Source organism: Phyllostomus hastatus, unplaced genomic scaffold (genome assembly GCF_019186645.2).
Source record: "Phyllostomus hastatus isolate PE091 unplaced genomic scaffold, TTU_PhHast_1.1 phas_scaffold_1674, whole genome shotgun sequence".
Classification (NCBI taxonomy): Eukaryota; Metazoa; Chordata; class Mammalia; order Chiroptera; family Phyllostomidae; genus Phyllostomus; species Phyllostomus hastatus.
In genome coordinates, this window is record NW_025334011.1 from 18366660 (window position 1) to 18381982 (window position 15323).

The window sequence follows — 15323 nt, forward strand, 5'->3', positions numbered from 1 at the left end:
TCCACTACCAGATTTTTACTTCAGGGGTTCTGTAAGGCAGAAAATGCCAAGATTGAGCCCAATATGTAAAAAAGATATTATCCTGAAATACCTCTACCTAGTAAATGGTGATTCCCCTGGCAGCATTCAAACTGAAGTAGCAGTAGAAATAATGTAGAATCGTTCATTTACTCATGTTATCATCTGAGTCTTAAAACACTTGATAATGAGAGTTTCTAATTTATATAATTTTACACACCTGAAAGGATAACTCAGGTAGGATTAGTTTAGCAAATTATTAATAATTATGAAATTGTCTAGAAATTTTATAAAAAAAGAAAAACTTTCACGTTTTCTCCTCTCATCTAATGTGCCATTTTCCTTTATGGCTCTTAAGCAAAATCTTCCCAATACAATGAATGTGAATTTTAAGCTGTTCTTTCAGGAATGAAATATAATGAAGACTAGGAATGTGAGTACACATGCTTGGCCCTTGGAGAACCGAGTGAAGAAAGCCCAGCACTGGGCTTTTGGGTGTTCAGCCCCCTGAGATGTGGGTTCCAGATGGGACCGGAAATGGTAGGAGAACTTCCCTGATGTGTCTGGTAAAGTGTGCTCAGCAGCAAAAGCACTTACAAAGGAAAATTTGTGGCTGCTTTCTGTTCTGACTGTGGCAGCTTGGAGCTGGCTTCAGTTTAGATTTGCTAGGCATTGGAGGAAGTCCTCCTTAAACAAATCTGTTAACATTTGAGTTTTTAGGGGAACACAGCGCAACATAGATGTAAATGCACCCGTTCATGTTTCTGTCTGAAGTTGCTCCATCCCACCTGTCCCTGGGTTCCCCACCTTTCATGAGTAGGTGAGGGCTGGTCCTGTCTTCACAGCCGTGCCTGGGTCGTGTGTCCTCATGCTGCGTTTGTTCCTGTTGCACCTTTGCCCTTAGAAACCCTTCTGCGCAGAGCACCGGGGCTTCTCTGGCTCAACACTTTTTCTTCTTGCAGTTTGTCGTAGTTTCAGGAGTTGTTTCTCATGTTTTGTATGCGATGGTTGATCCGAGCCTGGGTCCTAGTCCTTCCTGTTCCTGCTCATCCTGCCTCTCTGCCCCCATCCCAGTTTCGTGCTGTTACGTTTCCTCACTGCATCTGGGCTCACATGCAAGCATCCTCAGGGATGGGGAAAGAGTCCATGAATAAAGAGTCAGTGTCACAACAGAGAGGGTTTTTCTTTCCTTTTATTATTCTGCTTTCATTCCTGCTTTTTTCTGCAAAGGGAAGCCCTGGGAGGCAGGCTGCCAGTCATCAGTATACACCAGTGCCAGGCATTCACGGTGGGGCCTGCTTGGAGGTCCTGCGTGATCGCTGAGTGCCATGATGTGTTGGCTCTTAGGTGGACTGATACACCCTGGTGTAGACATTACTAATGTTACTGTCATAAATTCCGTATTTTACACATTTGATGATGTATTCACTCATTTTGTGTTGACTTGCTTGAGTTAGCAATAAATGGGAGAGGGGAGTTGACATTTCTCGCTGTGTTGTTGGATGTGCCAGTTTTCCCTCTCTCTATCCCTCTCTCTCTGTATATACACACACATTCACATACGTACATATTTAAAGTTTTTTTTCAGATGTGCATTTACATTAGGATACTTTTTTGTGAAGTGAACCTTGGCCATTATTTTTTAAAGGCATAATGATGCCTTTAAAAAGTATCTTGTGTAATATTAATACAGATATTTTTAGTAGAATGTAAAAATATGACGATATTGGTCTTTTAGCTGGCAAATGTAACCCATTTACATTTTGTGATTATTAAATTGTTTCTTCTAACTGTTAATTTTCTATTTGTCCTGTTATTCTTTGCTTCTTTTTCTTACTATTCTCTTTTCTTCTTTATTGTATTGAGATAGAGTTTTGGTTCTTTAAAAAATTTGATTTCCCCCTTCTATAGTATTTCAATATATGTACTATATTTGCATTTTTTGTGGTTACCCTTGAAATTTTATCACGTTTATGTAAGTAAAGTCTAAAGTTCAGTTATATCCTAACCTTTCTCATATAAGGATATAGGGATATGAGAACACTTTAATTTTCATACTACCTTCTCATCTTATTATTGTCCAGTATGTTAACTTTGTTGTTAAAAAAATCCCAGGTAGTAGATATTGTTTTCGCTCCATACAAGGTCTGTTGTGTTTGTGTGTGGGTGTGCACATGTGCACTTACTGTTTTCTTTGCTTATCCTTTTGGAATTATTTTTTTTCCTTGCTGAAGTGCATCTTTTACAAATGGCTTCATAGAAGATTTGGTTGTGGTAATCTTTCTCAGGGTCAGTTTATTTAAAATTTTTTTTTAATTCCTTCAATTTTTTGAATGATTTGAAATAATTGTTATTGGTACAAATGGAGTTGTTTAGATTTGGGAGAAATACTTAAAATTATGTTTAAATCTCCTGTCATCTTCCCACCATTCAATATAGTTATGATTTGGGCCCTTGGATAAAATTACCTCCTTGGTTGAATCAGGCATGAAAGATGGTCTAGAGCACAGTCGCCAGGTCTCTACCTAACCCAGAAAGGCAGCGCTGAAAAGCCAGCTCAGTGATGTGACGTCAGAACTTTTGCCTTTCAAATGTTCTTAAGGAAACATTTGCATTTTTAAAAGAGTAGATATTTAAAAATGTTAATGCACTTCTTTAATGAATGGCATGTTCTTCAGCACAAAGGGACCTATGTTGAGGGTCCCCAAGATCACTCTCAGGTTTAATGGTTCTCTGGGAGGTCTCACAGGACAGCACAGAGTCGTACTCAGGGCTGTGATTTATTACAGCCAAAGGATGCAGAGCAAAGTCAGGGGAGGGGAACAGTGTGTGGCACGAAGTCCAGAGGGTGTCGGAAGCAACCTTCCAGAGTCCTCTCCCGGAAGAGTCACACAGGACATGCTCAGTTCCTCCAGCAATGAGTCGTGACAGCACGTGCCAAATGTTGCCAACCAACAAAGCTTGTTAGAGTCTCAGTTCCCAGGGTTTTTACTGGATGCTGTTCACAGAGGCACCTTCTGCCTGGCAGGTACCCAAATTCTGGACTCCCAGAAGGAAAGCAAATGTTCAGCATAAACCATATTGTTTGTACAGACAGCTTAGGCACAGTGCGCCACTCATGTCAGTTAATGGTGGTGGGAACCCTCCCCAAATCCAGGATCTTGGACACCAGCCAAGGGCCAACTTTGTAATCTGGCCTTTCAAATATAGCATCCAGGCTTGCTGTATGAACTCTTTTCTGCACAGAGCCCATAAGGAAATAATGCTATAATAACAAATTCTTTTGACACCTGAGTTTTGCCCTCAAATTTTCAAGTTTATTTATTTTTTAAACTTTTTTAGAATTTTATTTATTTTTAGAGAGGGGAAGGAAGGGAGAGAGGGAGAGAAACATCAGTGTGTGGTCACCTCTCATGCGCCCCCTACTGGGGACCTGGCCTGCAACTCAGATCTGTGCTCTGACTGGGAATCAACTGGCAACCCTTTGGTCCACAGGCTGGCATTCAATCCACTGAGCCACACCATCCAGGCCTCAAATTTTCTAGTTTAAATGGAACTGTAACAATAGTAAGGTATACAGAAAACTAGAGATGGAAGAATTAAATGCTCATGGGAGAGAAGATTCAGACAGGAAGAATGGACCTACAATGTGGCAAAGGATTAGGGGGAAATGGTGGGCTGTTTGACGTTGTCAGGGATGAGAATGAAAACAAAGATAAGAGGTTGGTTAGAAAGAGCTTGCCGGCTTAAAATTAATGGCTTTCTCTAACGTTAGAGATTTATATGTATTATTTGGGGTTTTTCAACCTCAGCACTATTGATGTTTTAACAAGGGAAGTCTTTATCAAGGTGGGTGTGGGGTCTGTCCTTGCTTTGTGGGATGTTTAGCAGCATCCTACACCTCTAACTCACTAGATGCCCATAGCACCTGCCTCTTCTCCCCTCCTCTGGTTGGGGCAACCCAAAATGTCTCCCGATGATGCCTTTTGTCAAATATCTTGTGGGGAAGGTGGTTGAGAACCACTGTATTAACACAGATTTACAATAAATAAATCATAAAGATCTTAGTTTTATATATTTAAGTGGTTTACTAGTATCTCATATTTATGGTAGTTTCCATTTATAAAGCTCTTTCATGTGGTTCTAGCAACAATCCCCTGAAAGACACAGGAGTATTTTATCTTCATTATGGAGATAAAGGCAGTGAGACACAGGTTAAGTCACTTTGTAGCAGAGCAAAGAGAAAGTAGTAGTAATAGTAATGGTATTGTTATTAATAATAGAGATTTTATTGAGTGCCCACTGTAAGCCAGACATTATTTGAAGTGTTTTACAAGTGTTAATTTTAGAACAAGCCTAAGAAATGCTATCATTATGTTGATTTTACAGATGAGGAAATTGAGGCCAGAGCGGGTCAGAAACCTGCCAAAGACACAAAGCTATGAGGTGGAAGAGCCAGGTTCAAACCCAGGTGATTTACTCCAGTGCTGTCATGACCACTGGGCTCTGGATAAGAAGTGAGAGGTCTTGGATTCTCGCTGTTGTATAGTGGCATTCTTTCTCATTACCACCTCCATGGAGCTTGCCACCTGCTTACACTGAGGGCTTCACTCTGACCAGCAGTGGACTACTGGTTTGCATATAACATTTCCTATATTTTCTCAACTGAATCTCACAGAGATAAAAAAAACAGTAGGAAGTCTTCTTTCTGTGTCCTAACTTAGCTGCTTCAGATGTAGTCTTCTGTTACTGTCTTGATTCTCTCTCTCTGTTTATTTTGCATGTAGCGTCTCATGGCAATTTGGATTTGTTGCAGCTGTCAGCCTAGTCTTGATAGGTACATTTCATTCCAATTTCTGCATGCTTCAGCAAAGAGACTTCTATTTACGATGCTTAAAGATTTCACGATACTCTGCAGATCTTTCCACCAGCTTACAATGTAGTATACATCACATTTTCACAATTATGTTGTATTTTCCAGGAAATTTGTTTAGTTACCAATTAATTCACCCCTTCTTTGGTTTGTTTTTAAAAAATGTTTTTTCTGGTTCTCTTTGAACATCCATTTCTCATGCCCCCTGTACCTTCTGTTCTACATTTTTTAACAAGCGAGAAATGTCCTTTATCCAGGCTTGGTGAAGAAATCTTTTTTTCTTAAGATATCCATGCAAGATATTTATTTCAGGAAGACCTTCTACAACCATTTAAATACAGTATTTGGAAAGAGCTAGAATGAACTGTATAGTAGCATCAGTTAGTTTTAAAATTCTTTGCTTCTTTGTTCTTATGATCCCATAAGGGACCACTGGCCCCTCAGTTTATTTCTGTGTCTGGTTTTCTTTTGCAGATGACGTGGTGGGTGAGTGGGAGTTGAGACTATGACTTTAGAGAAGAATAGTGTCAAATCAGACAAATATTACTACATTGACATGATGGTGAGAATCCCAGGACTTTTGGCTATGTCAAGTTTGGCAAATTAATTAGGTTTGTCCAGATATTGTAATTATTTAAGCTAATGTAGTGTGTGCTATTGTTTCTGTAATCACACTTCTCCTGAATCTTATGTTTTTGGTTCTTTAGACCATTCCACTTACTTTTGACTGGTAGGCATTTTTTCAACACCTTAGTTTCTTGAATTTTGCTAGCTCTGAAGATAACTTGGATCTCCAAATCCCCAGGTTTTAATAGTTCTCATGACCCCTAGAGAGTTTCAGATATGAATTCCTTTTTCCTCAGCATTATTATTTTGGTTATTGATACTAAATTGAACTTTTCAGATCATAATTTTCAATAATTTCTTCTCGCTATGCCTCTTTAGATGAGGTATGATTTCTATGGATGAATACATCAATACAAAATCATTAAATTTTAGAATTGAAAAAGATATTGGAAAAAAATGCAAAGCATCACCATCTATTTATAGTTCTCAATGTAATTGCTTAACCTGTTAGTAAGTTTGGCCACCAGGAGAGCAGAGTATGTCTTCTAAAAAGCAGCAGAAACTTAAAATTTTTTTTAGTGTAACCCTTGTTCCAAATAGAACTTAGTATGAGCTGCCAGTATCGAACATATGAAAGTAGTGTTTTATTTATATGCATATATTTTGTAAGTTCAGATCTACAGCATTTTCTCATTGTAAAGTCAAACTCTGAGAATAATTATTTTCATAAAATGTTACTGCAAAATGAGTGGGAGGGGTGGTAGGTGAAGTTTCTTTAGTATCAAAATAGAATGATTTTTGCCTGGTGTGGAGGAAATTCATGGACTCTCAGAGAAACAGTCGCAGATGGAGCGCCCCCCCCCCCCCATTCACTTTTCCATCTCTGTTTAAGAATTGTACAGACTCTTTAATTAAATGTAAATGGCAGGAGAAGGTTGTCCCTTCAAACTCTGCCCCCAGACTGAGTTAACCTGCAAGTTAGTACAGTAGGGTTTCAATGGGCAAACTTTCAGTAACACATTGGAGAGGAGATTTTAATTACAGTCTTTAAAGTAGTTAAAAGATATATGTAAATTTTTAAAGTTAAACCTCATGAAACCCCTGAAAATCTCTGTGAAACTTTATTTTACAGAATGTATTTTTTAAAGTGCTTCTATTATTTTAGTTTTAAAGTAGAGCCATGTGGAGTTGCTATGTTTTAAAGTCCAGTAATGTTCAGCTCTCCAAGACTGACTTCTCCGAATCACAGAACGCAGTGAAGCCATCTGTCCGACTCCTCGTGCATCTGGAGCACAGTCCAGAAGTGGCACCAGGGGCATCCTGGCACGAAGTCCATGACTTCAGGGCGAGGAGAGGGAGAGACCTTGCCTCCTGTGGCTTCCTCTCTTGAAGCAATAACTCTAGTTTTTACCAACATTTAAAACAAACTTGATTGCCTAGTTTCTCAGCCTGGGTTAGAAAAGGAAACCAGGAGAGAAGAAGATGTGAAAAGCAGAGGGCTGTGTGTGAGCAATGATCTCTTGACAGTCCCACAGCTGTAAAAGTATAATGATCATGTATGGTTTAGGCCATCCCAACCCTTGTAAACTTTGAAAGCACAGCTGCCTTATATCATGATCTGATCATTTCTATTCAGATGACCCTGAGGAATCATGATAAAATTTAAATTAGGTTTGCTTACACTCTAAGTAGGCAGAAAAATTATGTAATGGTTTTTGAAGGATATTAATTAAAATAGTTAAAATGTGTCTAGTAAGTTATGGGGTTTTAACCCCAGTTATCTGGAAACTATACTTCTGTGGGACATTTAATTACCGAAGCATGCTGGCAAAATGAGGCATGAATGCATGTTTTCCAATCACAAGTCTGACTCCACAGGGTTCCAAAATATACTTAATCCTTATTTCAGAAGGGCTAGCGTACTTTTGGTTGGTTGTTCAGTTTATTTGCATTGACAAATGATTACCCCATAAATCTTCTCATAGGAAGCCAGGAACAGGGAGGCTGAAAAGAACATTCTACAGGGGTGCAGAGTTTGAAGCAGTGAGGCCTAGAGGACTTTCGAGAAACCATAGGAAGAGACAGAGGGTGGACATCGCCAAGGAGAGGGGCCCAGGAGGGGGCTCTTTGAAGAATAGCTCTGAGTTCCACAGCTTTTGTGGTGATACAGTTGCAGTAGCTAGAGATGTACCCTCAGTGCTAGCTGGGCGTGGGGAGGAGGCAACCCTGACCAGTGTTGTATCCTCACCCACATGTGGCAGTAAGTGCCCTCACTTCACCAGCAGGAGGCCCGTGTGTTTGCGTGCATGTCCCTATATGACAGAACATGGTGCAGCTTTACTATACAGCCTGACCTGTGCTCTCAGACTTTGCCTGACTGTTGTCTACCCCCTCTCTCCTGCCCTCTCTCCCTCCCTCTTTTCTTCTTTTCATAAATACTTATTGAAGTCATACTATGAGGCAGACACTGGCAGGTGTTGAGTGTGCTCCGACAAAGGACAGGACAGCCTGTTCTTGCTGCCGCAGGACTTTCCTTGTGTTGTGAGACAGAGACACGTCAGCAGGAACTTACAGATGGATATGATAAGGATTATAATGGAAAGGAAAGTACATTCCAGGGCACGTTTGAGAGACCAGGAAGGCTTCCTGAAGAAAGTGACATCTAAGGAAAGGCCTAAGAGATAAGGAGCCCTGACTGGTGTGGCTCAGTGGTTTGGGCATTGTCCCACAAACCAAAAGGTCACCAGTTTGATTCTGGGCAGGGCACATGCCTGGGTTGCAGGCCAGGTCCCTTGATGGGGGCATGCGAGAGTCAACTGTCAATGACTCTCTCACACATCGATGTTTCTCTTCTTCTCTTTCTCCCATCCTTCCCCTGTCTCAAAAATAAACAAACAGATTCTTTTAAAAAAGAGGTATATAAAGAGGAGCTCACCAGAGAGGTAGATTGTGAGAAGAATGAGTGTTCCAGGACTAGGGAATGGCATATGGGGGAAGAGGTGGGAAGAGAAGGGTGGGCTCCAGGGCCACAGCGTGGCAAGTGAGCGAGATGTCTGCAGAGGGCTGATCGTGGGGGAAGATGGGAGGCTGGGCCTTATTCTCAGAACAGTGGGAAGCCTTTGAAAGTTCTTACTCAGAGGGATAATGTGATCAGGTTGGCATTTTCAAACACTTGTTTTGACAATTCATATGGGAAGGGCAAAACTGGCAAGTGTAGTAGATACCTGAAAGATAAATGTGGCCTATAGTGAAAAGAAGGCTGTGGAGGTGGAGAAAGTCAGTGTAATTGAGCCATATTTAGGAGATAGAAGCGATAGACTTTGGTGACTGATTGACTGGATGTGTGAAGCGCCAAAATTACTTGCATGTTTCTGGCTTGGGTGATGATTGGGCACTAATAAATGAAAGAGAGAATACAGGGGGAGAGACTTGTCTTGGGGTCAGGTGGGATGACGGACAGTTGAGTTTCAGAGTGGTTGACTTTGTGGTGGGCATGGGACATACACAGTTGGAAATGCCATTGGATCTGAAGGTCAGGAGGGAACACTGGCCTGGTGATATAGACTTGAGAGTAGATAGCACTACAGAGGTAGGTGCCCAAAATTGTGGAAATGGATGAGATCAACAAAGAGGAGCCCATGGGAGGCAGCGGAGAAAGAGCAGATGGGGAGAAGCCAGGTCAGGAGTGTGTGGTGATATACAAACCAAGAACGAATATTTCAAGATGGAGGAGAAGCCACATAAGAGGAAGACCAAAGACAAACAGGCAGTCATTATAACTTTGGCTAGAGAAACTTCTGGGAACAGAAACTAGAAGCCAGAATGCCTAGAGTTGGAGAGGAGATGAACAGGGACAACGAGTTTAGGTCTCTTTTTAAGGGAGTTTGGCTGAAGGAGAGGATAGATTCTAGTCACCACATGCTAGAATGGTATGTGGGGTGGACGGAAGAACAGTAAGAGGTAGGAAAGCCTTGAGCATATCTGGATGCTGATGGGAAGTAGCTAAGAGAATAGAGAAGCTGCGGTTGAAATTTGGGGAGATGTTGGGAATAGCTGTGTGACAGAGGATCCTGAGAATGAAGGAGGGGGTGGGACCTAGAATAGTGGTACACAGATGACCGTAGCTAAAAGGAGAGATACCTATTTCCATTGTGACAGTATTTTAATTATGTTCTTTAAAAAAATTTCTCCACAGACACTACCCAAAGCAGTCCTTCACTACTGTGGCCGATACACCTGAAAATCTTCGCCTGAAGCAGCAAAGTGAATTGCAGAGTCAGGTAATTTCTAGAAAGCTCATTTTTTGTTACTTTGGTGCTAAATATTATTTGCAGAGCCACTCTCTGGAGCTTCTGTCATTGTCCTGTTTATTCTGGGTCTCTGGCCATTGTGGAGACTGTATGCAGGCCTGGGTGGGCATTCTGGGTGAGCTGCTGAACATCTGTTGTATTCCTGGTCTTGGATCGTCCTGAAATTTTCGGTTCTGTTATTCACATGGGCCTAGGGCAAGTAAACGAGTTCTGGTCAGAGTTAGTGTTTCCCAGCAATATTGATTTATTTGGTCCTAAATATTTAAAAATATTTTATAAATAGCTTTCCCACACCGCATATGTAGGGGAAAAAGAGGTGTTAACTTGACCCAGTTGCAGTGCATGTGGGGCTAACACCCTGTCTGTGTGTCTCACACCAGCCACTAGCTTTGTTTTCATCCTGTCACTTTATTCATATTTCTTTCATATGTCACACTGACAGCATGAACAAAGATTAGAACACCACACTTGGCTCCCAGTCAACCATTTTGGTTGGAAACCTGCCTTCAATATGGCGAAACACATTGGTTAAGACCAGGGATTTGAACGGCAGTTTTTTTTGCAGGGACTTCCAATCTCTTGTTAAGAAACCCAGGGTGCTGTCTTTACGAGTAGTTTTCTTGCTTCAGGTCTTGCTGGCCACGGCATCGGAAGCTTCTGAGTAATGACATTGCAGTCGTTTGTCAGTGGTGTACAGGCACACCTCGTTTTATTGCGCTTTGGATTATTGGGCTTTGTGGGTATTACTTTTTTTAATTTAAATAAATTGAATATAAGATCCTGTATCAGCAAAAATATTATGACCCACCAAAGGCTTAGATAATGGTTAGTAATTTTTAGCAATAAATATTTTTTAAAATTAAGGTATGCACATTGTTTTTTTAGATATGTTATTGCCCACTTAATAGACTACAGTATAGTGTAAACATAATTTTATGTGTACCAGGAAACCAAAAAATTCTTGTGACTTGCTTTATTGCTATATTTGCTTTAATGGTGTGGTCTGTAACTGAACCTACAGTAGCTTGGAGGTTTGCCTGTAGTGAAATGACACCGGGAGGGCATAGGGAAGGTTGGGTCGTGGTCCTCTTGCTGCTGTTCATTGGTGGGGACCTTGGGACAGCCACTCCGGTTCTTCGTGCTTATGTAAAGTTAGTTGGTCTGTCTTATTTTCTCTACCTGTCTTGAGGTAACTGCAAATATCAAATAGATGTGAAAGCATTTTGAAAAGTTAAAAAATGTTATATGACTCTGGAGGCTTATTGTTGTTATTATTATTATCCCTGAAAATCCTTGCTACGGAAAACGGAGAAGAGCAGAATGGGTGACGGAAAGAGATGACTAGCTAATACTCTTTGAAAGCATCAGGCTGTCGCAATTCTTAATGAGAGTAGTTAGCTTTCAGCTGCACCAGATATAATTATTTCCGTGCAGGTTTATCTGATCACAGGGAAGATGGTGGTTCCCACCACCCTCTTTCCGGGGGACTTGAGACCACTTCACAGTTCATTTAATTAGAGGAAATATAACTCAAAGTAGAGTTTACTGTTGGTTAACAATGCCATCAAGACTTGGTTGGCAGTTAGTTTTTGGTTTGTGTAAAATGCTAATTTTTGTGTGCTAAGCTCTTAGTTCAAAAAATTGAGTGCTGGCCAGAGAGGCACTGTTGTGGGCCAGCAGGAAAGCCCTTTGCTCATTCACACTGCCAAGGGTGCCAGGACTTGGCTGCAGTCTGTGCAGATCCAATATGCCTTTCTTCTCATCAAGTTAGGATTAATTAGATAATTCTGCAGAAGTACTTCAAGCACATTGGAGAACTTGTTCTATGCAAAAGAATTTATAATTAGTTAATCCTCCCTTCACAGGGTGTCTGAGGAAACAGTACTAACACCCCCCTTATCCTCCAAGAGTGACTGTTATGTTTAATATACAGTAAGGATTCAGAAAGGAAAGGAAAGCACTTCTTGCTGGAGGTGGGATTTGAGTGGAGCCTTGAAGGTTAAGAAAGGATCTGATGTGAACCCTTGTCTCCTTCCTTTGGAAGGCACACTGCTCCCTTTGGGTTCAGCTAGTGACCACTGTGCCTTCAGTTAGTGACTATAGGTGCCTTTAGCTTGGCCCAGGGATAAGCATTTATTATTTTCTTACCTTGTGCCAGATTCTAGAAATGCAAATAAAAAAAAGCTCACTGTTTTACAAAAGGCTGTTTTTATTCTTCCTTATGTAGCAAACTGCAAGCTTCGAGGCAGCATAAACAAATGGACAGGCTGCTGGGACAAGAGCCAGTAGAGGTGTACGTAAAGTGCTCTGGGGTCTCCAAGCAGTGATCAGGAGAAGGCATCAGATTTTTTAAAAGATTTTGCTCAATGTCATTTCTTCTAGGAAATGTGGAACTTTATCAGACAGACAGTGTGGGGAAGTTCAAGTCAATTAAAAAAAAACATGTATTGAATTGGGCGAGGCATTGGGAGGGGGATGTAAAGGCATCACCATCACCATCAATCTTGCTGTATTCAGGGCACAGAATTTTACATGTATTATTTCATTTATTCTCAAACAGCCCTATGAGACAGGCATTTATTTTTATCTCTATTTAAATGAAACACTCAACCTTTAGAGAATATAGATAGCTTGGCCTTGCTGACTTAGTAAGGATTTGAACTTGAAATAGAACCTAGTCTATGAGCTCCCAGTGTCCATACTTTTACCAGTATTCTGATCTCTTTACTCAGGAAACACCTAGAAAAGGAGATCTGTAAGCAAACACTTGCAGTTCAAGGTGATAGACCAGTGAATAAAGGTAGAATTTTGCAGAAAGTGCAGAAGTCACACGTAGGAAGAAGTCTTCCTCCTCATTATTATTGTGATTGTTATTTTTCCAGGTGAAAGATGGAAGCCCTTCTATAAGAGCGCTTCTGTTTTTGCAAAGGCATGGAGTGATATCTACCCTAATGGTAATATTCATTAATGGAAATCAATTTAATTTTAACATACTAAATGATTTGCTTCTGTGGCAGAGCATTTCCTTAGAGTTTTGATATCAAGAATTCTGAACAGCTCAACAGACTTGGGGGGAAATTGACTATTAATATTTTATTGACTTGTTTTTATAACTTGTGGTGCTAAATGAGTCAAATCCATTCACATCTCCAAGTTTTGATATTTTGAAATCTGTTGGAATTGTTTGGTTAAAGCTAATTCTTTTCTTTTAGTTCATTACCTTCCCAAATGAGCCAAAATGAAGGAAAAAAATTAATTTGCAGTCCAACCTAGAAAGTTATTTATAGGTACATGTTATCTTTTCCTTTTTCTCTCTGAGAGGGTTATAAACACAGCCAGCATTTTTTTTTTCCAAAGTATTTTTTTTGGTGGGGAGGATCTGTATTAGGTTCCAGATTATTATAATAAAATGGTACAAACTATTAGAGAATAAATGAGCAAATCATGATTTAACTTTTCAGAACTGGAGACAAGCTGTGGTTTATGGGCATTATCCAGCTTGCAAACAACTACTTGGCCAGCCATGGGCCACAATGGATGTGGATTGTCCTGAAAATGGGCAGTTGAGAGAAGCACCTCCATCCTCACTAGCTCCCTTTTCATCACACATCGCCAGATGAACTGCTTCAAAGAAATAACCAATGGTGGTTAGGCACCCTCCTGGCCCACATTTGCCCCTTCAGCAAAGAGCATAAGGAAAACTCCACTTCTAGTGGTGTTAGTAACATTATCTTTAATGTAGGGCATCAAGCTTTCATTGCTTGTCTTGGCACCACACATTTTTTTCCTATGGAAGTGTGCCCTGAGTTCCAGTGACCTGCCTTACAAACTAAACTTCTGGAACACAAATTCTTTGTGAGTTGGGGAATCCCTGAACTTCAAACACTCAGAAAGATGAAAAGTCCTTTAGGAGAGAAATGTTCTTAACTTATTTTAATATTAAGTCATAGCGAGTGTTTCTTTTTGAAGGTTGTGTAGCATACTTTATTGGAAGAAAGACACAAACATTTTGAGTACTTTGGTTCAGGATCTGCAGACTTCTTAAAGCTGTGGAAATAGTTCTTCAAATGGAAATTGAAGTGGAAGTGCATGTAGGAAAGAGGGCAGGGTGGGGCTGTTGTGACTGAGCAGGGAAGCGAACCCCTGCCCTCTGCACGTTCCCCCTGCTTCTCCTCCTCCCATTCCCAGGGCCCTGGTTGACTCTCCTAGTGACAGTCCTGGGCCTCCTGAAAAGCACTGCTCAAAACAAAGATGAAATGTTAGCCAATTCACACTTAGTTTATGCGATTGGCTTGCTGTTTGCAGTCATGCTGAAAATAATAGAGATTTTGGGCTCACTGTGTTCTTGAATGGAGTGTGTGTAATTTATGAGCGCTATAAAGTGGAAGGTTGAAAATGATTATGGATAGCATACAAATCATCCTGGAACCTTTGAGTCTTCATTTTGTAATTTGTGTTGATTCTTTTTTAATCTTCCACATTTCTGTGAAGGCATAAAAAACATGGCTCATAGGGAATATGATATAAGATAGTAGGAAGTGTGAGAAGGTAATGTACTTTTTTTTATGGGGAACATAATGGTTAAACATCTTTGTGGGAGAAATGAAGACACATGTTCAATATAAATGTCTGGAAGTTCAAGGAGGCAGTGTGCGACACACATTCTCTCTCTCTGGCTTGCCCATGGCACCTCTCTGTGCCTCCTTATTCTAAGTTCCATTTCAGGAGGATTTTTCTCCCTGTCATGTAACCACCTAGTAAGGTGTTAAATAATTACCTAGAGCAAGACCCTTCTCAGGTGGCAGTTGCATTTTAATTGGGTATCACTGAAGACTGACTTCCTTTAAAGCAACAAATCCCTGATATGAAACTTTAGTTACTGTTCAAGGATGATTGGAAAGCTAGCATCCTCTACATGATTCAAATTTCATTCCAAGGGTCCCCACTCTATCATAAATTGGACCTAAATTTTATTTGCCATCGAGCACCAATCATATGCCAAATTCTGCGCTAGATCCTGGGATGCTGTAGGGAGAGAACCCAGATAAAGTGCTCACTTTCAGGGGATTTATAGTCTAGTGTGGAGGGGATGATAATAAATGAACAAAAGGAGGTAAAACAACTGTGACAAGAGGTGCCGAGAGAAGCTGTGTATATTTTAATTGTTTCAAAGCATTTCCAGGGAGGTGGAGGTCTGAGTACACGCCTGTAGACAGGTCCGTATGGGGTCCCAGAGTGGTTGGCTGCATCCTGCCCAGCTGCGGGTCCCATTTCCAAATGCAGATCTTTTTTCCCATTTCCTGGTCTCAGTGGACTCTTTGCTCTTTGCTGGGTCCTCTTCCCTTCCCTTATCTCATGTGAGAGCCTCAGAGTTCTAAACAGGAAGACTGTCTCTCTAGATAGTTTTTGTTGGTAGTTCTTACATTCCGCTGTTCTTGGACAAGTCGCCTTTCATACTTGCCTTTTAATTTTCCATTTTCTTTGAACCTCATTTTGGCAGCTTTATAGTTCCCATGTTTTGATTTTTCACCATTTGATGCTGTATTCTGATCCTA

General features: G+C 40.7%; 1 protein-coding gene across 1 annotated transcript in view; it reads left to right on the forward strand.

The window, feature by feature from the left end:
- The window catches only part of NEBL (nebulette), a 339975-nt gene that overhangs the window by 120254 nt on the left and 204398 nt on the right, over window positions 1–15323 (forward strand). Inside the window, exon 3 of the mRNA XM_045857680.1 lies at window positions 9654–9738. Coding sequence (XP_045713636.1) covers window positions 9654–9738 — 85 coding nt within the window. The remainder of the gene's footprint in view (window positions 1–9653; window positions 9739–15323) is intronic.